Source organism: Peromyscus californicus, unplaced genomic scaffold, assembly GCF_007827085.1.
Source record: "Peromyscus californicus insignis strain IS unplaced genomic scaffold, ASM782708v3 Scaffold_14__1_contigs__length_90479793_seg_2, whole genome shotgun sequence".
NCBI classification, from domain to species: Eukaryota; Metazoa; Chordata; class Mammalia; order Rodentia; family Cricetidae; genus Peromyscus; species Peromyscus californicus.
Genome location: NW_026294436.1, coordinates 12752929 through 12778537, shown reverse-complemented (window position 1 = coordinate 12778537; position 25609 = coordinate 12752929). Strand labels below are relative to the sequence as shown.

General features: G+C 43.6%; 1 protein-coding gene across 8 annotated transcripts in view; it reads left to right on the top strand.

Moving 5' to 3' along the window:
* Nucleotides 1–25609, top strand: part of Nckap5 (NCK associated protein 5) — a 926583-nt gene that overhangs the window by 880510 nt on the left and 20464 nt on the right. For 2 of the 8 annotated variants that reach the window (XM_052736791.1, XM_052736789.1), the window contains exon 17: nt 769–816. The exons of the other annotated variants lie outside the window; for them this stretch is intronic. In XM_052736791.1, coding sequence (XP_052592751.1) covers nt 769–786 — 18 coding nt within the window. In that variant the 3' untranslated portion in view covers nt 787–816. The remainder of the gene's footprint in view (nt 1–768; nt 817–25609) is intronic. 8 annotated transcript variants of the gene reach the window in all.

Here is a 25609-nt window from a genome sequence, read left to right as displayed (position 1 = left end):
TTCTGGTTGTCCCAGGAAGGATGATATTTCATATTAGATTCCAAGTACAGGACAAATGTTTATGGAATATTGGCTAAAAGGCTGTGTGGAGGATTGTCTGTGACCACTGATCCTTAAGAAAAAGGAATTAAGTAATCAGGGTTTCTTCCTGGAGGTAATTTCTTAGGTGAATCTTGAAGAATTAGGTTTGAGTAGATGGGAAAATGTAATTTCTCGTTGAGGTGAGTGAATTGGGGGATAAAAGCGTGGTTGGAAGAGAGCAATGGCATGTACAGACAGTTAGAAGAACAGAAGTGGTTTTATGAGCGTGACTTATGCTACAGCAGCACACCCACGCTGTAAGCTGTGTAGGTCAGTGTGTCAACTGTTGAGCAGAGAAGCAGCCAAGAACACAGATGTGTGCAGGCCCGGATTTGTACTCACTAATCCCAGAAGTCGTCCTGAAATTTGAGTCTTTCCGGCAGCTATTGCTTAATGCATTGAAAACTCAATTCTGTGTTTCTAATTCTCCCTACTTGGTGACGTAGAACTTTTGTGTTGGAAGAGAACTTAAAAGTCCTGCCTTCTTCTCATTGGAACATGTGTCCATGAGGACAGAGCCTTCTGTTGGGTGTCATAGTCTCGTAATTCCTTGTATTTGATGGGTATTTATTGGATGGATAGAGGGATCCAGGCTTCCATGCATGTATAGGTGGGTGGGTGGATGGATGGATGGATGGATGGATGGATGGATCAATTAATCCCACTTCTTTACTTTTTCATCCTCAGCTTCACTTTACCTATTGACAGGTAACTGTGGGCCATGACATTTTACAGGTCAGTATACTCCATTGGAAGGAATTCTAATTAAAATTTGTGCTTTCTAATTAGCTTTATAGTGCTATACCCAATGATGAGTAAAGAAAGTCAGACCTGCCTCCAACTCAGAGCTAGGGGAAATGGATTTATATGGAATTTCCATAATATAGAAATATTTATGGATTATGGATAAGAACTACATTCAGCAAGTACTCGAGAAAACAAGAAGTCCTACATTCTCTTTGATATGTAACTTAGTAATTACTGACATGGTGAATGAATGAATGAATTAATTAATTAATGAAGAATTAAACAAATAGTCTTGAAATATATCTGGAGGTTTTGGTGTCAACTTGAATTAGTGCCAGTGAGTGATATTCGTGAGCCACCTGTTCCTCAGATTCTCACCATTCAAATAACAAAGACAGAAAATGCCAGTCATAACAAGACACTGTATGCAACATGCCTTCTTTAAACTAATTTTTTAGGTTAGCATAGAAAGTCTTCTTGAAGTCTTCGTACACAGGTGTCATTATCCTTTGTTCTCAGTCATTCCCCTGCTTCACCATTCTCCCCGTGCCTTCTCCCTCTTCCAGCTTGTCCCCTTTCCTCTCCAATTCCGCTTTGCTACTACCTGTGTTCTGCTTCCGGCTCTATCCCCACATCTCCCTAAAGATCCCTTTCCTCTCTCTCCTGTCTGCTTTCTAGTCTTATGAACTATAAAAACACACATATAAATGTATGCATGCATGTACACACACATATAAAATTTAAACTTAGGCTGTACCTGTGAGTACATACATGCAGTATGTGTCTTTCTAAGTCTGACCTATTTCATTTAACTTAATTATTTCCCAGTTACATCCATTCCCCTGGAAATGTCATGATTTCATTTATCTCTACACCTACATAAAATTCTGTTGTGTACATATACCGCATGTCTCTTGTCTACTCATCTGTTGATGGATGTCTAAGCTGATTCCCATTCCTGACTATTGCAAACCATGCAATGATGAACAGTGGGTGTGCAAGTGTCTCTGTGGTGTGTAACATGTATTTCCTAAAGGTATGCTTGCAACACTGCCTCCTGTTATCATTATAAATGGATTTGCTAAGAAAGGCTCCATGAAGTATAGTTCTGGTAGGATACAGTAGCCAAGATCTGAAAGGAAATCAATATAAACGTTTTTCTCGTACCTAAAAGACAGTACCAGGAGATTTGGAGGGAAGGTTCACCTAGGTGGGACCTCATGGTGCACCCTGATGTTGACTGAGAACTTCCCCGCCATGCCTCTACCATTCATGAAGCATGAGGAAGGTCTTTTTTTTTTTTTTTTGTCAGATGCTGTGTGGTGATGCCTAGAAATGAGCCCAGTACACAGGGAACCAAAGGCATCAGTAAAAGGTGGAAATGAATAGCTTCCTCCATTCAACACTATGGCATGCTCAGAGCAAGGCATAACTGAACAACTACTTTTACTAACTTCTCAAAAGTGTATGGGGGGAGATCATCTAAAGAAATTGTCGTTTCAGTACCATAAAATGTCTCTTTAGTTCCCCTTGGAGTGCAGAGTTCACTCACATAATACATTCAAATTGCAAATGTTATTCAGTATAATATCAGTTAGATCAGAAGGAAGAGGGAAATTATGGGCTAAAACACCTTAACTTCTGCATCTGTTGAAGAAGAAAAATCAAAATGAGTTCATTTCCTTGGTCCCAAAGCAGGATGCTATTTAGCCTGGGTAATACAGACGACTGTGTCAAATTATGGTTTTCCTTTTTCTGCACTCTCTAAGTCAGCTTCGGAGATGTGACACACTGCCTAGCTCTGAGTTTTATAAAAAGAAATTTCATCATGATTTTTGGGGTGGAGAGGAGTGCTCTGCCTCTCCAAGGCATATACCTTGGGTCTGAGGAGTCACTGTTGAAAAGAAGGGTCCTGTGAGAGGAACAGGAACCCAGACTTCCCAAAGAAAGCTTTTCCTGTTGGCGGTGACCTGAAGTGCTGCTCACAGGCAGTCTGCCTTGTTGCTGGTTTTCAATCAGACATTTCCCATGTTTCTCTACTTAGAATCATGCTCTCAGTTGTAACTTCTTGTTCTGGATTTTAATCATCAGGTTAGGGGTCTTCTTTTCTTTTCTTCCTACTTTGTGGTGCTGCAATTGAACCCAGGAACTCATACACAAGCAATGAACTACAACTCCAATCAAGGAACATTCATTTCATGTTCTCTCTGTGTCTCTGTGTCTCTCTGTGTCTCTCTGTGTCTCTATCTGTGTCTCTCTGTCTCTCTGTCTCTCTGTGTGTGTGTGTGTGTGTGTGTGTGTGTGTGTGCGTGCGCGCGTGTGCGCACGCGCATGCGCGCACGCATATGCTGACACACATGCCATAGCAATCATGTTGGGGTCAGGGGACAATCTTGTGTGTTGGTCCTTGCTCTCCACTTCCTTTGGAAGTCCTTCTTTTCTTGTTTGATGCTGCGTCGAGCAGACTGGCTGGCCTTTGAGCTTCTGTGGCTTCTCCAGTCTCCACCTCCCTCCCCATAGTAGGGGTGCTGGAATTACAGACCACACCCCATGGCGTCCAGCTGCACATGGGTTTGGGAACTAAACTTGAGCTGTCTCCCCAGGCCCAGGAATTGTCTTTTAATAGCCATTAACAAAGAAGCTTTTTGAATCATGTGTTCATGTTGAATTTTGTCAAAAAGTATATACTCATCTGTTGGGATGATGGTATGATTGTTGTTATTAACAGTGTAATAAAATAGAAGACATTTATGCGTGTTAGGAACTGAACCAACCTGTATCCATAAGTTAATACAGTGTTGCTGTGAGTTATGGAGTCCCTATGGGATCTGTAGTTTTATGTATTCTTTGTTCATACCATTTCTCTCTTTTAAGATTTTTACTTTTATTGTCTTTTAATTATGTGTATATGCATATGTCTCCTGTGGGTTTGTACTCTGGAGTTCAGTGCCTGAGCAGTCTAGAGGAGGGTATTGCATTTCCTGGAGCTAGAGGTACAGGTGGTCATGACTTTAGGAACTCGGAACTTTCTTAAGCCAAATGCACAAAAAGCATTAAAATCCCCTGAAAATTAAGAATGTTTGCATGAAATTAGAAGTCCAAATATGAACAAGAGGTTGGCATTATATACAGGCAATAAGGATTAAACACCATATATATTTGAATAAAGTATAGTATAATAATGTAATATAATTAATGTAATATAAGATTATATAACAATGTGTACATTAAGAAAGAAACAAAAATTTACTGTTTTTAACATTTTTTAACATTGTGTATGTGTGTGTGTGTGTGTGTGTGTGTGTGTGTGTGTGTGTATGCAAACCCACACAGAACACATGAAGGTCAGAGAAGCTAATTCTCGGCTCTTACCATGTGGGTTCCAGGGGTCTAATTCAGCTTGTCACAGAGTTTGGCAGAAAGCCCCTTACCCACTGAGCCATTTGGCTGTTACTGTTTGTAAAGAAGAACTAGACATGAGAAAGCATGTGAAAGACTGGAAAATGAACACAGGTAGTTGAAGAAATGTCACATACATTAGTACTCAGGAAAGATTTATAAGGACAGCATTCTTACACTGTTTATAACCATTTGACAAAAAATTAACAGTCTTCTAATATCTTGTGCTGGTGAGAACGTAAATCAGAGAGTATCTTTTGTGTTTCTTTCATAAGTATAAATTGTCAAAGCACCTTGGGAAAGACTTTGACCTTGTCTCGTACAGATGATCACCTGTATTTCTTTATGCATTGACTCTACTCTTGGAAATGTGCCCTTGGGATGAATTAACCTGTAGATACCAGCAAAGCTGAACTATATCATTTTACAAATAAAAACATCCAGAAACCTCTAGAATGTTCACTGATAGGGTCATGAAAAAAAAAACTGTGATGCATTCACCTAGCAAAATATTATTCAACAATAAAAAGGCTGGAAAGGAAGTAAATGAGAGCATCGGAGTTTGTCTGCGGGCAACTTTGGTAATGAAGATGCATGACTAGAGATGAGAAGAACAGTGAGATAAACATAAGCAATTCAAATATCTTAGCCCTTGGACTCAGTGCTGGTTCCACAGTTATTCATTATGTTAAGAAAATAACAGCATAATATGATAGTATAGTGCTTAGTTCATTGATAATGCGGCATGGACGCTAGATCACGATCAGCCCATTTGTGAGAATCTGAAAGCCAAGTTTGCAAAATCCCTATATTATATTATATCATATGATATCACATCATATTACATTATATTGTATTATATATTGATGCCAAGAAAATCTGACCAGTAAAGAGTATCATGGGGTTTGGTATGTCACTCAGTGGTACAACACTTGCCTTGCATGTCCAAGGCATTGGCTTCTCAGGCCTCAGCTTTGAAGTAGGGGTTAAAGTAGCTTGAATTGAGATTTCTAAGATTCCAAAAAATTTCTAAATGTCACATTTCTTAGGCATTAATTATAAAAGTTTGTACTGCTTCTGATTTCTGTTCTTGTCTTACCTTCTTAGAATCAAGAGTGTACTCTTCAACTCTGTTAAGTGCCACATTCCTACTAATTACAAGGTTCTGTAATTGACATTACCCAGAGAGACAGTACTATTTCAGGATGGATGGGAGAATGGATGAGATAGGATGGGATGCATGGGCGTATGCATGTATAAATGGATAGATGAGTGGAAGATGGGATGGATGGCATTAGTGGATGGAGTGGGATTAGTGGAATAATGAAGTAGATGGATGTATAGGGTAGATGAATAGATACATGCATGAATGAAAGGGTGGTAGAAATGGGATGGTTGGAGGAATTGGTTCACATGGTTATTGAAGCAGAGAAGTCTAATGATTAGCCACCTGTGTATAGACTAGGACTGGGGAAGCCATTCTCATAGCTTGCCCAAGTATAAAGATCTCAGAACCAGGAAAATCTATGGTATGATTGTGAGACTGAGGCCAAAGGCCTCAGAACTTGGGGCTCACTGGTGCAGGTCTGTGTCCAAAACCTACAGGACCTAGAGTTCAAGAGCCATGTATGCTAGTAGGCTTCATATGCTTCTGAGACCAGAGCCACTATTAAGGCACCATTCCAAAGCAATGCAGTGCCTCTCATTTAATTCTCCCTTTTCTTGTCTTCTTCCCCAGTGGCTTTGGTTTTATGTTACTTCCTTCTCCTCACTCAAGAGACTTGCACTCTCTCCCTTTGCTAATTTATTTTTCAGTGTCCACTCAATCCCCAGTAAACAGTTGGATAAATGTAGCCAGAACCAAAAGGCAAATCAGATGGAAACAGGCCCGACCAAAACACAGAGCAGATCGCACAGTCATGCCATCTGGGGAGCCAGCCAATGTAGACAAAATATACAAGGAAGTGGCACAGAAGCCCAGAGCTCAATGGTGAGGGGCATAGGGCATTGTCTTAGTACTTTTCCTGGTGCTGTGATAAATACTGTACCAAAAGCAATTGAAGGAGAGAGGGGTTAATTATGGCTCACAGTTTGAAGCTCAGTCCATCATAGTGGGTAAAGCATAGCAGCAGGATCTTGAGGCTGCAGGATCTTGAGGCAGCAGGAGCTTGAGGTTGCAGGAGCTTGAGGCTGCAGGAGCTTGAGGCAGCAGGAGCTTGAGGCTGCAGGAGCTTGAGGCTGCAGGAGCTTGAGGCTGCAGGAGCTTGAGGCTGCAGGAGCTTGAGGCTACAGGAGCTTGAGGCTGCAGGAGCTTGAGGCTGCAGGAGCTTGAGGCTACAGGAGCTTGAGGCAGCTGCTCACTTTGCCGTCAGGAAGCAGCAAGTATTGAACGTTGGTGCTCAACTCCCTTCCTCAGCTTAAACAGCCTAGGTTCCAAGCAAGGAAATGGTGAAGGAAACAAGGATCCCTCAAAACTGGGGTTACAGGCAATTGTGAACCTCCTAATGTGGGTGTTGGGAACCAAACCTGGATATAAGAGGAATAAGCACTCTTAACCCTCTGAGCTATCTCTCAAGCCCCAGCCTTGTCTGCGTTAAGGCCAAACTCCTTGGTCCTTTTAGTTTCGTCATTGGTTTTGCTTTCTCCTAGCATTTCCCATGTCAACGTGAACATTTCTCATTTCAGAATTCCATACCACTGGGAATTTGCATAGCAAGTTATAATTCAAACTTGACTAAACTTTTAAGTGTGGATCACGATTATTAAAGAATTCTCAAATTGGAGAAAAAGATAAAATCTGTCAAATGATACATTGCATAAGAACTGAGAATTAACCTTTGGAATAATATAGAGGTCATTAGAGATCATGGCAGGAGTCTCCTCTGTAGAAAGATGGGCATGTCCTTCCACTAATGCAGATTGACATCAGATTGGAGAGGCCTCAAGAGAGGAGACGGAGAAGGATTTGAGGAAGTAAGTGTGTAAATCTTTCAAGGACCTTCCTTTTACTCTAAAATGGTATAGACAAATGGGGTCACTTGAGAGAGCTTTGTTAAGGATAGAGAGAATCACCACACATTAAATGCTGATGGCAAAAATCCAAGAGAAAAAGGGAAATGTGGAGCTATAAGCAGTCTATCCTTAGGAATATGACATTCATCTACAGTGACTGGGGGATGGGAGAAGTTATGGGAAGGTGCTTTTACATATAGATGGGACTTTGTTCAACTCTCTTGACTTCTTGTTTTCCGAGGGAAATATAAAGAATAGTCCTCAACTAAGAGTAACCATGGGTAAGCAGGTGTTGCAGTTTTGAAGAGAGGGCACGTAGAAGGGGCTAGACAACTCTCACAGGATCTTGTGAATGAGAAGGGGATTATAAGCATGGCTGTGTGTTTACCACATTCCAGTTCCGAACCCAAAGGAAAAGAGGGAGGGTGTTGTTGGCCTTAACATGTTTCTGTTAAGTGGTACAACCAAAAAAGCAGCTGTGAAGTGGAGAACATTTAAAAGAAAATGATAGACTGAGGCTGTGGCTCAGTTGGTAAAGTGCTTGCCTAGCGCACACAAAGTCCTGGGTTCTACACCCATGACTACACAAACTGGACATGGCAATACATGCCTATAATCCTAGCACTCAGAGGTGGAGGAGGGAGATCAGAAGTTCAAGGTCATCCTTGGCTACATAGCTAGTCTGTGGCCAACTTGGACTACATGAGATCCTGTCTCAACAAAAAAAGAGATTATAGTGATGAATCTGGAAGAATAATCTGAGTAAGAATGGAGGTAGGCATCATAACCAGGAAGGTATAAGGAACCATGGGACAGAATCAGTGGAAGTATGATCTGATCTAAGGATTATAGGACAGAATGACCAGGGAGCCTAAGCAAGAAAACAAGCGCATGCTCGATGGAGAACAGCGCGTTTTTAATTGAGACTGTGGAGAAGTTGACTGTATTGTTGGTGTTAGTGTGCTGAAGACAAGATCCTGAGCTCAAAATATTATTAGGGGACTCAAACATAATGAATTTTTTAAAATACATAAATATAGGTATAGGGTCTTAATCACATAGCCTAGTCTATAGGATAAATATAGGTATAGGGTCTTAATCACATAGCCTAGTCTATAGGATAAATATAGGTATAGGGTCTTAATCACATAGTCTAGTCCCCCTTGTTTTGTTTACCTTGTTGTCTCTAAAACCTGTCACAATATTTACACAGAATAAAGGCTCAGTCAGTGTTTAAATGAATGAATGAATGAATAAATAATAAAACTTGAGGGTTTAGTATCTAGCTATTTCAAATGATGGAGACAAAAAATCCAACTTGTTCAGTTTAATGTCTGTATTCCTTAAAGGGAGCACTCTTCACTCACTGGAAATGAATGTGGTTTGGTCTAACAATGTCATTCAAGAACAAATCTGGTGTAGCTAAGCAGTCATACTATTTTAGGGTCAAAAACAAACTGTGAACTTAAAGTAATGAGTAAAATTATGAGATTGGGTCTGAAAATAAGTTCAAAAGAACAATTCCCAAAGTGAATTATAAGGCTAACTTTACATGTATTCCAAAGTTACTATAATGGAAAGAACTCTGTGTGTGCGTGTGTGTACGTGCGAAAAGTGCTCAAGGGACATCTGTGTCAACCTGCCCCCTACTCCAGGATCAGGAAACATCTCAGAAGAGGACAGAAATGATTCAGAGCCTGAGAATGGGGAGGAGTGCTGTGACAAGCTGTCCACAGGACATGATATGACTATAGCAGTCATGAACTCGTAGTTGCTATGGTTACCAGCACAAGATCAAGCCGGTTAATAACTCTAAGAGGCTCCCAAGGTCCCATCCCCAGCTGAGGCGCTATTGGCAGATGACAGCTTCTGGGGGAAGGAGAGTTAGTTTCCTTTGGCAGTGTGGGCACCAATAGGTCCATGCCCCAGTGAATGACGTCATACTCACATGAATATAGGCAGTGCTAATTCAACTCAGTAGGTTAAATAATAATAAATTATATACTTACAAATATGTATATATTATGCTATGCTATATTATATATTGTATTATATACATATTTGACTACTAGAATACAACTATTTCAACTATTTATATTTATCATGTCATCGATAAGCTAGTATAGCAAATAACTTCACCCTCCACTGTTAACACATTCAGGACAATAAAAACTAAAATTTATTCTGTATCCAGATTCCTGCTCCATGGAAAGGAAGAGATGAGAGATCTGAGAGTCAGAACCGATGGCCGGCCTAGAAAGGCGCATGCCCTCTGTTTAAGTGGTGTGAACAGACTGAAGCCCACCCCACCCCTTGCTGCCTGAGTCTCCAGACTGGGGATTCAGGATTTAGGCTCAGGGCAGGAGGCGTTGTATCCCTGGAGCTCTTCCACCCGGCCAAAGTGATTGATGTATGGGTTCTTTGGTGCGTGTTTGTTTGTTTGTTTGTTTGGTGTGTGGGGGGGGTGTTATTGTATGTGCGCATTTACCAAGAGGACAGCTTCACTGTACACCTCCCTTATCTTGAGGCCAGGTCTCTCACTGGCCTGGGGCTCACCAGTTTGGTTATGTTGGCTGACCAGCAAACCCCAGGGATCCTCCCCTGTCTCTGACTCCCCGCTTTGGGGGAGTGTATGCCACTGCATGTGGCTATTTCCATGGCTTCTGGGAACCCTCCTGCCTGTGTGGCAGGCACTTTATTGGCTGAGCCATGGCCCCGGGGCCAGTTGATGGCTTCTTAATCTTGTTTCCTCTACCCCCTTTTCCAGAGGCCAGGAGATAGCTTAAAATGCTTTATTACCCGGGAGGAGGGAGGACCAGCCAGCCATGTTCTGTATCTAGGTTATTGGAAGCAGCTATATTGGTATCAGCCGTCCCCCCACACCATCCTCGTGAACACTGCCACAGTAAAGGTCAGAGGTCACTGCAGCGTGTGCTACCTTTTCGAATTAGAGCTAGGCCACCAGTGACTAGCCATCCTCCATTGCGTGGAAACAGATTTATCCCCAGAGTAGAAAGAAGCGTGCTTTCATTCCTTGGAGCTTTCTAAGTCTGTGTGGTAGGCTTAATTGAAGAACATGGGAGGCCATTTGTCCAAAAGCCTGCTGGATGTCCCCATAGTGAATCACATCACCACAAAGAGAACAGTCATCCCTGTGCCATTTGCCATCAGGGATCCCTGATTCCCGCCATCAGGGATCCCTGATTCCTTTAACTCTGAGAAGGGAAATTTAGGTTGGATTCTGGATTTTCATCACTGTTTTCCCAGAGTCTCAAACCATCCTCTCACCATTTGAATCTTTCAGATTAAAGTGCTCTGAAGAGTCACATTATTCAAGGAACAAATGATAGGCAGAAGGAAGTGGCGTTTGCCCCAGGCACAGCAATGGATTTGTGACTCTCCCCCTGTCTCCTTGAGCACCCAACTGCATCCTGTTTCCTGAGTCAGATGCCCGGAATGGTCTGGGTGCATGTGTCTGACATCCCTTTGGGGACTTGCTAGTACTTGGCCAGCGTTTTTTATATGTAGATTTCCCTCTGCTTCCTAAGCTACTGTCAACACCACCAGGAGAAAGGCAGCTGGGGAAGCGTAAGCACAGGAGTTGCTACAGCAGCCAGTCAGCCTCAGAAACTTGCTGGGAACTTCTCTGGGTCCTCAGGGTTCTCATCTGAAAAAGGCAATTGGATTAGACCTGCAAGCCTTTTGTAAGCAATAGAAAAGTTATTCTGGGCAGGGTCGGGGGCAGGGGGGCTGATGAGATGGTTCAAGTGGATGAATGTGTTTGCTACCCAAGTCTGATGACTTGAGTTTGATCCCCAGACCCACAGGAGAACTGACTCCTGGAAGTTGTCCTCTGACCTCCATACGTGTGTGTGCATGAGCTCACACACACACACACACACACACACACACACACACACACACACACACACACGGAGGAGCAATAAAATTTCAAGTGTGAAAAAAACCACATCATTTTGATGACTGGTCAGTGTTTTATCACAGCCATGGAAAGCACACTTAAAGTATATTTTTACTTGAGGCATAATTTCTAGTGTAAGATTATTCTAGTTGTTCGTATATGATATATTATGTATTTCTTTATTCTACATTGTATTTAGAATAAGCACATTACGTGTGTACATATTAAAACGGTCTTATAGAACTGAAGCTAGCCTCAGACTCACTGTATAGTTGACGACTCCCTGGACTTTTGACTCCCCTGCATCCACCTGCTGAGTTCCGGGATGAAAGGCTTTCACTAACATACAGAGTTTTATTCCATACTAGGGATGGAACTGAGGGCTTCGGGCATGCTAGGCGAGCATTCTACCGTTTGATCTACATTCCCAGGCCCCCTATTTTTCTTTTTAAGAATAAGAAAAAGGGAGCCATGGAGGTGCCTCAGCAGTAAAGACACTTACAGCTAAGCATGCTGACCTGTGTTTGATCCCCAGAACCCACAAGGTGGAAGGAAAAACGGATGTTTTTCTGTCCTCTGACCCCCCACAATCGCACGGTGTCACAGCCCCTCTCACCCACCAAATAAAATTAATTTGCCTAATCATTGTTTTCTAAAAAAAAAAAAAACTTGAAAGAACAGCTTTCTGTGTTGAGTCATACCTTGGTATGTCTGCACTCACAAAGCAGAGGCAGGAGGATTGACTTAGTTCTGCATCAGCCTGGGCTTCAGATGAGTTCCAGGCCATCCACAGCAATGTAGAGAAACACTGTCTTTAAGACACACAAACAAAAAGATGAAAAAGTTAAAAATAAATGAAAAGAACAAATTTGGCCCCTTTTCATTATCATTTTTGTTTGCCGCCACCCTGCTCGCTTCCCCAGCCTGAGCTATTGTTTTCAAGCAGAAAGAGATGAGCATGTGTGTAACATAGAGTTCTTCTGTAGCGGGCTCTAGCCAGCCCATCTTGACAAAACAGTTCCATAGACCTCAGTGACGGTCCACAGTTGTTTGGTGGATTCATGAAGACTTGTTCTGCGGATCACATTAGCATGATCATGACTCCAGGTCAGGAGCCCCTGAGCTCTCCCAGTGCGCAGCTTAAAATATGGACCAAAAAAGGCACAGGATGACAGTTTACTCCTGGAACTTCAGCATCATGGCTCATGTTTTCCACTTTTTCACAAGCAAGCCGGAAACCAAACCCATGTAGCTCTGGTGAATCCCTTGAAATGAAGAGAAAGTCAAAGTTGGACAGGAAGAGAAGCTGTTTCTGGAACAGCTAATTTGAAAACCTGAAAGACACTCCCTCTGTCCCATTGACTTGGAAACAGCTATATATATAGTTTTTTTTTTTTAATTATTTTACTCCCTAAAGGACTTCATGTCTTACATAAACAAAAAGTCATTTCTGAGTTTTCTGCAGTCTGGACAACAGATCATTTCCAAAAATGAATGCTGTGAATGGAAGAAATTGTCTTTCCCAGGGAAGAGCCCCCAATTAGTTATCCTGTACCAAATGGTCAGCTCTGAAATCATATACATACAAGTAATATTATACGGACTGAGCAGATTGTATTTGTATATTTAGGAATATATTATGTATCATATATTACATATTTAGAAAAATATATGTATATATCTCAGAACAATTTTAATTATGTTTGGTTTGGTTTGGTTTGGTTTGGTTTGGTTTGGTTTGGTTTGGTTTGGTTTTTCAAGAGAGGGTTTGTCTGTGTAGCTTTGGAGCCTGTCCTGGAACTCACTCTGTAGACCAGGCTGGCCTCGAACTCACAAAGATCCGCCTGGCTCTGCCTCCCGAGTGCTGGGATTAAAGGCATGCGCCACCACTGCCCGGCTCTCGGAACAATTTTAATAAATGGCAGTGAACTCGAGAGAGAGAGAAGGAGGTGCAAGGAGTGGGTTAGGAGGAGGATCGAGACATAATTCTTTTTTAACTTAAGAAAACAACCATAAACTAAAAAAGACTCCTGAGAAGTAATACAGCCATTATAGAAATCAGCATAGAGGAGTCTCAAAAATTTTAAATATAACTATCATATGACCCAGCTATACCACCCCTGGGCAAATACCCAAAGGACTCCATATCCTACCACAGAGATACCTGTACACCATGTTCATTGCTGAACTATCACAAGGCAGTGAAACAGAACCAGCCTAACTATCCATCCACTAGTAAGGGGAGAGTGAAAATGTGGTCCATATATTCAATGGAATTTTATTTAGCTGAAAGGAAAATGAAAGTATGAAATTTGAGAAAAAAATGGATGAATCTGAATATTAGAGTAACTCCAGACGCAGAGAAACAAATACTGCATGCTCTCTCTAATAGTCTAGGTTTCAGTGTGTGTGTGCATGTGCGTGTGTGTGCATGTGTGTGTGTGTGTATGTGTATGTGCGTGTGCGTGTACGTGTGTATGTGTGTGTGTATGTGTGTGTGTGCACACACACTACGGAACTAGAGAGGAGATGAGGGGGAACAGAGGAAAACAGGACACATGGGAAATTAAACTTCAAAGGCGTATTCTGGGGAAGGGAAGGCACAGTGGGGATGGGGGCAGCAGAGATGGGGAAGAATGGGAGAGGAGAAAAACAATCAGTCAAACCAAATTTTGTTTGAAAATGCCATAATGAAACCTAAAACTTTGTATACTAATTTTCTTAGGGTTTCTATTGCTGTGAAGAGACACCATGACCACGGCAACTCTTATAAGGGCAAGCATTTACTTGGGGTGGCTCGCTTACAGTTTCAGGGGTTCAGTCCATTATCATCATGACAGGGAGCATGGCGGCACACAGGCAGATGGGGTGCTGGAGCTCAGAGTCCTACATCTTGCAGGCGATAGGAAGTCGACTGACAGTCAACACTGAGGGAAGCTTGATCAAAAGAGACCTCAAAGCCCACCCTGACAGTGACACACTTCCTCCAACAAGGCCACACCTCCTAATAGTGCCACTCTCTTTGGGGGCCATTTTCTTTTTCAAACCACCACACTAATTTAAAAAGAAATAAAAGAAAAACTGAAATTCACATAAAAAATGTTTTAAATGATGTGTCAGAAATGACCTCTGGTAGTTTGTTCATCTCCTTCCTCTGTATGAGAAACTGGAGAAGGTGACATCTTGGAAACAGGGAGGTCCTCACCAGGTCTCCTGGCAGCTTGGTCTTGTACTTCCTAGCCTCTGCAACTATATTTTCAGGGCTGGGTTATAGCCGCCAGAACGCACGGAGACAAGGACCACACTGGTGGAGAGAGGCTGGACTCAGTCTTCGCCCATGTGCTTAAACCGACATAGTTTTCACAATACAACTGGGACTCTGTAAAGAGCCACTTCGTGTTTAGTTGATTTGGGGGAAGGCGTTATAAGGTGAAGCGCTGGCCGTACACTGTTCATCATGGTGTGAGTTTGACTGTGTCCGTAGCTCTCTTGTTTAGGAATCCTTTCTGAAAAAGAGCAGGACATTAAACCATTCATATCTACAGCCTACCAGGAGTATTCCCTGGCATCCTGTGGGGGCACATTCTGGCTGGATTAGAATCCTTGCCTCAAATCCATCATTTTCCAATTCTTACTAGGTAGTTGAATCTGCATTTATTTTAAAGAAAAAAAAAACTTAGAGACTAAAATCTTAATATGAGTCTTGGATCAAGTGTACATTTGCAAGAAAATACTGCTTTTACAGCTTCTCCATCACTCTTTGGAGTTGACCTAAACAAGCCAGTGGGCCAACACTAAAAAAAAAACTTTCCATGCGATAGTGCGTCCAGCTGTTTTCTGATCAACTAAATATAACTTCCTTTCTTTCTGATTACTTTTCCTTTTCAAATGAAGTCCTTTTTTTATTTTACAGAATTAATGAAATCATAATTTCAAATGACAGAGTTAAACCAAAGTGCTTTTTTCATCTTCAGGAATCCTGTTTTTAGGTTCACTAAACAAAAAAGCTCTGAAAGAAAAAAAAAACCCAGAAGTTTGTTCTTTTTTCTTCCCATTACTTAAAAAATTAAACTCCTCATGAGTCTATGATCATGGGGTTTTAGTGTTGCAAGGTCACCATGTTAAGGACAATACGTATTTTGTAGATAACCTGGGCTGTTTCCTAGGGGAGATTGTAATAAACTGCCAGACACTGGGAAACTTAATGAAATAAAAGAGTTTCTTCCCATTTCTGGAGGTTAAGGATCTGAAAACGGAGCCTCAATGGGGGTCCAGCTTCCCTCCAAGCTTCTGCTGGTGGCTGGCAGTGCTTGGTATTCTGCATGACTACAGACTCTGCTATCTCTGCATGTCACTGTCATGACATATCAGTCACTCTGTGTGTGAGTCTCATTGGAGCGTTTCCCATATACATCCTGGTTCTTTGTGTCCTAGTCTTCTCCTTCAGTGACGTCAACTGTGTTTGAGGCCCCACCCTACTCTGGTGTGATCTGCCCTTTGTCTGTGTGTGTGTGTGTGTGTGTGTGTGTGTGTGTGTGTGTGTGTGTTCATGCGTGTGTGCTTGTGTGTGTAAATGTCCATATGTAGATGTGTATGTGTGTGCAGGTGCACAGGCACATGTGTGCATATAGATGGAGCAGCTAAGGGGTCACCATGGGTGTCATACCTTGGATGCTATCCATTTTGGGATTTCTTCTAAATTTTGTTTTCATTTTTTAATTATCCTTTGAGAATTTAATACATATATACAACTTACTAGGATCATAGCCACCCACATATTTCCTCTCCCAAGCTCTCCTGATCTCCCTAACACATTCCTCTCCCAACTTTATGCCTTCTTTTTTTCCTTTTAATATCCACTGAGTCAGTTAGCGCTGCTTGTATGTGCCTAAGTGTGGGTTAATCTCTGGAGTGTGGGTAACCTACTGGTGACCACACCTCCAAGGAAAAATGATCCCTATTCCCTAGAGCCATCACCTGCCAATGGCGCCTCAGCTCAGGGTAGAGCATGCCAGCTGGGATTTTCACTGGCTTGATCTGGTGTAGGACTTGTACCTGCATCCATCTGTCTCTGCATCCTCGGGGCTGGGATTATGAGCACCTATCACCACTCTTGGGTGTTTTAACCTGAGTGTTGTGTGATTTTTCCAAGGAGAGATGAGTAGACCTGTACTCACCCCAGATAGGGCACTGACACACCAAAGAAATGATTCTTCCAGAGGCTAACTTGGAAAACCAGTGACAATCTGGGTCACCATGTGCAGCTTTTCCGCATAGGTGCTTGGGATCTGACCGTGGGTCCTTATGCAAGGGCTTTATCGTGAGCCGTCTCTCTAGTCCTGCTGTGTCTCGGCTTATCAGAACATCTTGATTACACCTCTAATGAGCTTATTTCCAAATAAAGTCCAAGTGTGGGGGCCTGAAGTGTTTCTTTTGGGGGGACTTAGTTCAATCTACAAAATCACCCAATGCCCAAAGCAGAAGATGATAGGATAGAGAAATTAATAAGCCTTTGACTTCAGCTAGGAGAAATCAGCTTAGACCTGCTGGGTTCTTGGGAAGCTGGCACAATACATCCCTTAAACAAACAACTGCAGGTAGCTGTAATTTGTATCCAGAAGAAGCAGTTGTGGAAGCCTGGATAGCTCAGAGATATTTTTCTAGCTTACATAATCAAAACAAGCCAACCAAAGGCCTTTACCTACAAGTCATTTGGTCCCTATGACACATGCAGATTCCAAAGCTGTCATCTCAGCTACTTTCCTGCAGCTGTGATGCAATACCCTGAGAAAAGCACCTTGAGAGACAAAGGGTTCTTCGGGCTCATGGGTCAGGTTCATAGAGAAGTCAGGGTTGCAGGAAATTGGAGCAATTGGTCACATCCACAGCCAGGAAGCTAAGAGAGATGAACGCATGCTTCTCAGCACTCGCCTCCTAGTTCCGTTGTATACAGCCCAGGGAGTGGTCCTGCCCTCAGTCAAGGTGGGTCTTCTTCATGTTGGTGAAGGTGATCAAAGTCACCCCCACAGGCTGCCTCTTGGGTGAGTCTAGACTCTGTCAGAGTGACAGCACTCCCCGTCACAGGACTATCTCCATTAGAACAGGGGTACAAGGCGTGGTGCCCCAGAGGTGGCACTGGGAGCCATGAAATTGCAGGGAGGTAAATGGGAGATGGAGCATGCCCTTTGTGCACTTAGCCTGTGACAGAGCTAGCCAGCAACTCCCTGGTTTCCATCTTTAACCGTGTAGTGACTTAATTGGAACGATGTTTACATGTTTGCCTTTATTCTAACACTACAGCTAATTATTTCCCAGCACTGCTTGTTCTTCACAGTGTGATATAAGTCTCTCATTTATGATTCATTGATTCAAGACTATTTATGTGGTTCATGCTGTTTAATAGGTGTCATTCTGGGCATGGTAGATAGAGCAAATTAAAAAAAAAAAAAGACGAAGTCCTTGCTTTATTTCAGCTAGGAAGGAAATAAACAAAATAGAATACAGTCGGCCTCCATAAGCCCTGCATCCAAGGGTTCAACCAAGCCTGAATGGAAAATCCCAAAGTGCACCTGTACAGAACATGTGAAGACACTCTAAGTCATTATTCCCTAAACAGTGCAGGATAACAGCTCCAGCATTTACAGTGTGGCACATGTTAGGAGAACTCCAGAACTCATTCACAGTAGATGGGAGGATTTAGACGGGAGGATTGTAAGCATAAGTGAATCATTTGAGCACCTAGGGGTTTGGACATTCCTCACAGTGTGGGGGAACCACTCCCTGTGGCTCCTGACAAATGACTATAAAATGTCAACTAATGATGTATGCTTTTATGTAAAGCATTTATTAGGTGGGGTGTGTGTGTGTGTGTGTGTGTGTGTGTGTGTGTGTGTGTGTGTGTATAGATGTGTGACCACATGAACACAGGCACCACGGTGCACATGTGGAGGCCAGAGGACAGTTTCCTGTAGTTACGTTTCTCTTTCTTCTTAGTGTGTTTCTGGGGATTGAATTCAGGTCATCATGCCTGGTGACAAGAACCTTTCATCCCCGAGGCATCTAGGCAACCCAGTGATGTACATGGGGGAAACTGGGTACATATGAAATAATGAGTCCGCTGCCTCCAGAGACTGACTGGGGGGGGGGGACCTCTCTGATGAGTGAATGCTTGAACCGAAGTAGGATGTTGTGTTGTCATGGGCAGAGTACAGCAGGTACGATGACATGGTTGGTATGTCCCCAGGCCATTGTGGACAGAGCACATTGGTAGACAGGATGGAAGTCGAGGTGGAGAAGGATTCAGGAGCCAGTTGTGTTAGGCCTGATTGGCAGTGAAAAGGCTCGAGGTTCCAGTCCCAGCAAAGGGAGTGGTGGGAGCAACTTGAACAGGGTAGTGAGTGATTCAGTTTCCGGGGAATGTAGGGGCTTCTGTGTGGAGAGCCGGCTCATAGGAAATGAACATGGGACCACACTGAGAACATCCAGGAGAAAAATGATAGCAGCAGAAAGCAGACAGTAAAGAATGACTGGGCTTAGTTAGAGGTTTTTAAACTATTTTAGTATAGTGTGTGTGTGTGTGTGTGTGTGTGTGTGTGTGTGTGTGTGCGCTCATGAACATGTCACATGGGGTTCAGAGAACAACTTGTAGATGTCAGTTCTCTCTTTCTACCATGTGTGTTCTGGCGAACACATGCAAATATTCAGGCTCGGCAGCACGCATCTTCACAGGTTCAGCATCTCACCAGCCCGAGATGATCGTGTGTTTGTAAAGCAGAATACATAGAACTTGCTGTTGTTATTGGCCAAAGTCTAGGGTGCAAAATACCTCAGATCTTTCTGCTGATAGAATTTGATACAAGGTTTAGTTTCTTCAAATAATAGACAGGCTGAGGTGCTGAATGGGAGGCAGTGGTGATCCAGAGCTCAGCAGAAGCAGGAATTCACAGCTACTGTGAAAATGGAGAGACAATGGCAAAAATGTCATGAGGGGCCAAAGGCTGGACCACTCCATCGGAACCCAACCCACCAGTAAGGTCCCCTCTGAGCAGGTGGCAAGTGGGAGAGAAGCAAGCTGTCATGCTCAGTGTAAGACCAAGGCAGTAGGAAGTACTTAGCTGTCATGCTCAGTGTAGGACCAAGGCGAGAGGAAGTACTTAGCTGTTACGCTCAGTGTAGGACCAAGGTGGGAGGAAGTACTTAGCTGTCACGCTCAGTGTAGGACCAAGGCGGGAGGAAGTACTTAGCTGTCATGCTCAGTGTAGGACCAAGGCGGGAGGAAGTACTTAGCTGTCAGTGCTCAGTGTAGGACCAAGGCGGGAGGAAGTACTTAGCTGTCAATGCTCAGTGTAGGACCAAGGCGGGAGGAAGTGCTTCCTTCCTCACCGCATATGCCCTTGACTCTGATTGACTAAACATCCCCGAGAATCAGAAGAACACAGGAAATAAAGCTATGATGATGCAAGGAAAGCCTGGAAAGGAGAGTGATAGAACAAACAGGAGTTTATTAGAAATCAGAGAGACATGAAAAGTGACTGCAAGTTTCCATTCCTGAAACATCGGCACGCCTATCTCATATTAGCTGTACACAGTAACATGGAGATATTTGTAATATCTGTACACACACACACACACACACACACACACACACACACACACACACACACACACACACACGAGATAGGGAGAGCCAAATAGCTTTCATCTCAATGCCAAAACAATTCATAGACAGCAGTTGCCTGAATTGCTATATTAAGAAGGATTCTGAGGCTCTATCTATGAACATCCTGTGCTCACTATGACGTGGGAAGAGGAAGGGGCCACATCTGTGCCAGGTATTAGCTGTGAAGTCTGCACAGCCAAGCAGGTGTCAGCCAAGCCCCTCCCTCACCTTGAGAGTGTCATGAAGGGAATCTCTTGTTTTCTTGAAGGTGGTGGTAGCACCTCACCCTGAGTCCCCTGTGGAAAGAAACAACCATGATTAAGCTGAAATTCCTGGAACACAGGTATTCTTCTTCCTTCTCGTCCCCCAGGAATTTAAAGAGATCATTTCCTAGTATCATTTCTTCCCAAAGGGTTTTCTTTTGTTTATGTGGGAGGGGTTGTCCGTGGGCAGGGAATACACGCGTGTGTGCTGGTACACACGTGCATATGGAGGCCACGGCAACCTCGCCTGCTTGCTCCCAGGTGCCCTCCACTTGGTATTCGAGACAGGGTCTCTCACTGGCCTGTAACTTCACCAAGTAGGCTTAGCTGGCAAGTCAGTGAGCCCCAGGGATCTGCCTGTCTCTACCTCCCTGTTGCTGAGAATTCAAGCTCTTACAGGGTTCTGGGGATCAAACTCAGTCCTCAGGCTTGTGAGGCAAGTGACTGAGCCATCTTAACCCTGGGTTATGTTTTCTCCGTAATAAGTTGGATGTGAGGCAGCACACTAGCCCCTTGGCCCTTTCATCATTCCACAGACTCTCCAGGCTGTGCACGCCACCACAGAAACGGACCTCTCCCCTGACACTGTCTTTGGAAGTTATCTAGAGTGGTTAGGACTGTGCAGATGAAGTATGGCACCACCCTGTGATTACAACCCCATGGACCCGCATGCCATTCTAGTGATTGTCCTGCATGCCCCAGGGTCCTTCCCGTATGGGGCCCAGCTAGATATCTGGTGGGTAGCATCCTTTAGGAATTCAACCAGAGAAGCAGGGGGTTCAGGCCGAGGATCTTTTGTAGAGTGGAAATTTTTAAATCAAATCAAGTTGTTCTTCAAGGAGTCAAACCTTGGGGATTCCAAGGTGCACCTCCCCCAGAGGGATGTGACCCTGCTTGCAGCAGGTACCGTGGCCAAGCATGTTCCTAATCTCCCTGCTTATCTTTCCTCTGATTTTTATTGTGAGAACTCTTTTAATCCCCCCTAAATGGGAATTTGTAGGATTAACTTTAATATTCTGTCAAAGCCTCTGGTGCATGTTAATTATCAGTTTAACTAACTCAGAGCAATTTATGTGGTTATTACCTGAAGATAAAATATTTTACATTTTTTTATTTTTAATCTCCAATAGAATAACAAGTTATTTTATTATTCAAATAGGACTCACTTCCTGCTGTGTTCAATACAATTTTTAATAAATATGTAAATTCTAAAATTAATTTACAGCATGCATTGGGAGGCATGATTTTGAGATGACAAAAAACTTGATGGATTGTAAAATTATCCCCCTCCCCCTTAAAATCATCAGTCACTGAGAACAGAATGTACCGACCTCTTATAATCTTACAGCTTTTTCTTCATCTTATTTTGTTAGGGACTCACTTTAAATTGATTATAAAGTAGTATGTTTCTTGGACCATAATTCATTCACAGATTAATTAGATATTTTAGTGACTGTCCCACTGTGAGATGGCACAGCTGTCACTCCTGTTTTGTTGTTGAGGGTCTCAGGAGAGTAACCTTAATAGCTGTCCCCTTTTGTCCCCATGTGACTGAGGCTGCCGGGCCTCACTGACCACACTCTGGCCACATGAAGTAAGACGTCCTTTACCGTGTGTGTGTGTGTGTGTGTGTGTGTGTGTGTGTGTGTGTGTGCATGTGTGAGAGAGAGATAGACAGACAGAAATGCACATGTGCCCGTGCATGCACATATAGAGACCAGGGGTTGGTCAACATTAGGTATCTTCCCCTGTAACTTCCCACCTTATCTTTGGAGATAGAGTCTGTCACTGAACCTGGGGCTCCACACCAACTCAAGTCCCCACGATCTGCCAGTGTCCATCTCCCAGCAATAGAGTTACAGGTGACCTCCACCATATCCAGCCTTTTGTATGGTTACTGGGGATCCAGATGTGGTCCTCATATTTGCATGCAAACACCACACTCGCTGAGCCATGTCTGTGGTCCCCCGCTATGTTTCTTTTCTAATTGGTATACAGCGAGGTATCTTTATTGGCTGTGACCAGTAGACCAAAACGTACACTGACATTCTTGTAGGTGGTGACTTGGTTTTTTTCCTTGCTTGAGATGAAATTTTTGTAGCTGTTCTCTAAAACCACTAAAAGGAAGAGAAACAAAAGTGTCCACGCGAGTGGAGTGTGTTTGGACTCCCAACATACCTCTCTTTCCTTATCTTTTCCTCGTGGATATAATCTTTCGGTCAATCTTATAATTTTTAGTAATCCTAATATAGCCCCTCTCCTCTCTCTCTCTCTGTCTCTCTGTCTGTCTCTGTCTTTCTCTGTCTGTCTCTGTCTCTTTCTCTGTCTCTCTGTCTCTGTCTCTGTCTCTGTCTCTCTCTCTCTCTCTCTCTCTCTCTCTCTCTGGGGATGGGCAGGGGTGGTGTTCTTGTGAAGTGAGAGGGCTTGTGTGTATATGTACAGAGATGCCGAGGCCAGAAGACAATGTCAGGTGTTGTAACTGAGTCACTGTCCCCTTATTTTGAGACAGTTCTCACTGGTTTGGAACACTCTAGGCAGTCTGGCCATCGAGCCCCCCGGGATAGGTCTGTGTCTGCCTCTTCAGGTCTAGAATCCCAACCACACCGCCCCACCCTGCTTCTTACATGGCTGCTGTGTGTGGGACTGAGCTCCTCCGGCTCTCCTGACAAGCACTGTAATGACTGAGCTCTTATCTCCCCAGCGCTGCACCCCCAACACAAACTATGTCGGTAACTTCTTCAGAACAGATCTAAGGAAAATTAGTTTCCAAGTCAATTAAGAAAACTGGAGATATGTGTAGCAGGGAAATCGGGCCTGGAACCCAGCAAAGAGAACCACCGGCCTGCTCACATTTAAGTAGCTGGAATTCTGGGTTTTCATGAAGCTGAGAATTAGGCAATTATCTCCCTTTCACCCTCAAACCTATGTCAGTTTGGGCATGTGAAAAAGTTGCTACCTATTACATGAGTCAGCTTTTGCCATCGTGTGGTTCCCTGTGTCCTGGGACACAGCCTGGACCAGGTGCCTCTTCAGGTAAGGAAGTCATCACTTAGCTTTCCATCCTAGACAAGAGCCTGCTGAGGGCCCCAGGCCTTTCCACATTTCTCTTTAAGCCTTGTGTTTGTGTGTGATGCACGTGTGGAAGCCAAAGGACAGCCTTAGGTGTCATGCCTCAGGGTGTCGTCCACCTTGTTGTTTTGACTGGCTGGCTGGCAAATCATCCCAGGGATCCCCCTGTCTCCTCCTCCCCAGCGCTAGCATGGTGAGTGCACATCACCACATCAGGCACCTTCACATGGGGTCAGAGAACCAAACTCATATCTCTGTATTTGCAAAGCAACACTTTATTGACTGAGCCATCCCGCCAACCCCATTGCTGTGTGGTCTGATCCCTGCTCACTGTCGATGTGTTTTTTAATCCCTGTCCTTTCAGGATTTGTGTCGTGGGTTCTTTCAGGGAGCCTTCAAAGTACATGCTAATCAAAGTTTTCTGAAAAACAAATTTTCTTTTCCAATTTACCTCTTGGGGAAGTAATTATGTCCATGCACAAGTCCTAAACAGAGAAAATCTGGATATCTTCTGGATGGTGAGACACTAACTTCCCTGCAGGATATGAATAAATTTCCCACTGGAGAGGCCAGCATCTCGTTCTTGGAACCCAGTCACTTTCAAAGGCATGGAATGGCGTTACAGGGTGAAAGATACAGTTCTAGAGAAACACAAAGGACCAGGAAAATAAGGATTCTCTGACACATGTGGTCTGTGTGTCAGGCATGTCATTCAGGGCCATGAAGATACATAATCATGCTACATGGGAGATGGAGCCACATCAGCAAACATGGGCACTGTAACATTGTCTAGCTCTTCCCACAATGCCGCTCTGAGGAGTGGAGGGAGAACACGCTGTCTCCTAAGTAGAAAATGATGAGATTTCCCAGCACCTCTGTTAGGAGTAGGTGATGGTGATCCTGAGGGATAGAAGGTCATGTGGGTTTCCCAGTGCGTTTACATATATGCACATGCATTCATATGTACATGCAGATTCTTCTGTATGCATACATATTTATCTGGGTGCTTATGTATGGGAGTACACATGTGAATGTGCATTCTTTTGTGTGCAGGCACATGTGCAGGCATATGTGTATGCATATAGAAGCAATAGGTAACCTCAGATGTCATTCTAGGACACTGTCCATCTTAGTTTTGAGACAGAGCCTCTCACTGTTCTGGAACTCACCTATTAGGCTAGAATGGCTGGCCAGTGAGCCTCAGAGGTCACCTGTCTCTACCTCCACTGCACTGGCCACCATACCTGGCTCCTTTTACATGGGTTCTGGGGATCAAAGTCACGTCCTTATGTTTGTGTGGGAAGCACTTTTGCTGACTGAGACATCTCATCAACCTGGGGGAAACCTTTTAGAGAGAGTAAGATATGTAAACCTGAGCCTGCAGACTGCCTTGCTGGGCTCAGAGTTCTGCCCATTGCTATCCCCAAATGGCTAGTTAAAGAGTATGCTTGATATCTATCTGCATGCTGCTGACCTCCTGTCAAGATGTTGCTGAGCAGTCTTAATTTTATCTGCAAATCCTGGATCACTGGTGTCCTGATTGCTTTTCAGATTGCCCTTTGCCCCTGGTGATCCTTGCCCCTGATGCTTCTGGGTACTACATGGTTGAGCCCATCGATATTCTGAGCTTGTCTGGCAATTAGAGAATTTTCTGCTTTCCCCACTTCATAGAGGACATTTCAGCTTCCAGTTGTCTTTTAGTTTTATCAAGGGGAAGATATTTATTATTATTATTATTATTATTATTATTATTATTATTATTAGTGGTGGATGCGCCACTTGATGTTTGTATGTGGTTGCAAGTACCACAGCATGCATGTGACTTTAACTTTGCAGAGCTGGCTTTTTCCTTCTACTTTTGCATGGCATGGGTTCTGGGTACTGAACTCCGGTCATCAGATTCGCATGGCAAGTGTTTTTACCCATCGTGTCAGACACTGGCCCTAGGATCTTGCATTTTTCCTGAAGTTATGGTCTATGTCTTCAGCTGCCCATAAACTGAACAGGACTCATGTACTAGAACCATAAAAGATGGACAGGTGTCTCTGGCCCTGAGAAGCCAATCCCGTTCTCCTGCGTGCAGCCCCACAGTCAAATCCTGGAGAGTTGCTGTTTCCCCTGCGGGCCCCACCTACCTCTCAAGAACCTTGCTTCCCTTCCATGGGGAGGAAAATAGGAAGGACTCCCTTCTCCCTCCGCTGCCTGGAGAGGAGGGGCTATGGCGTCAAGGGGTGTAGAGAGAGTTCATTATCAATCTTAGCTCCCAGACTTATAAATCAGAAGCATATTTGTCTAGATGGTGGGAGATGTCTTTAGCTGGAGCTCCCTTTCCTTTAGGTAATTTATCCATGAGCCAGGTGCTCTGCCTTTCCCCGACCCCCCGAAAACCATTCATTTCCCAATTACTTGGTGAAGGGCTTTGGTGTCTCCTTCAAGGTCCCTCCAAGCATTATTTCC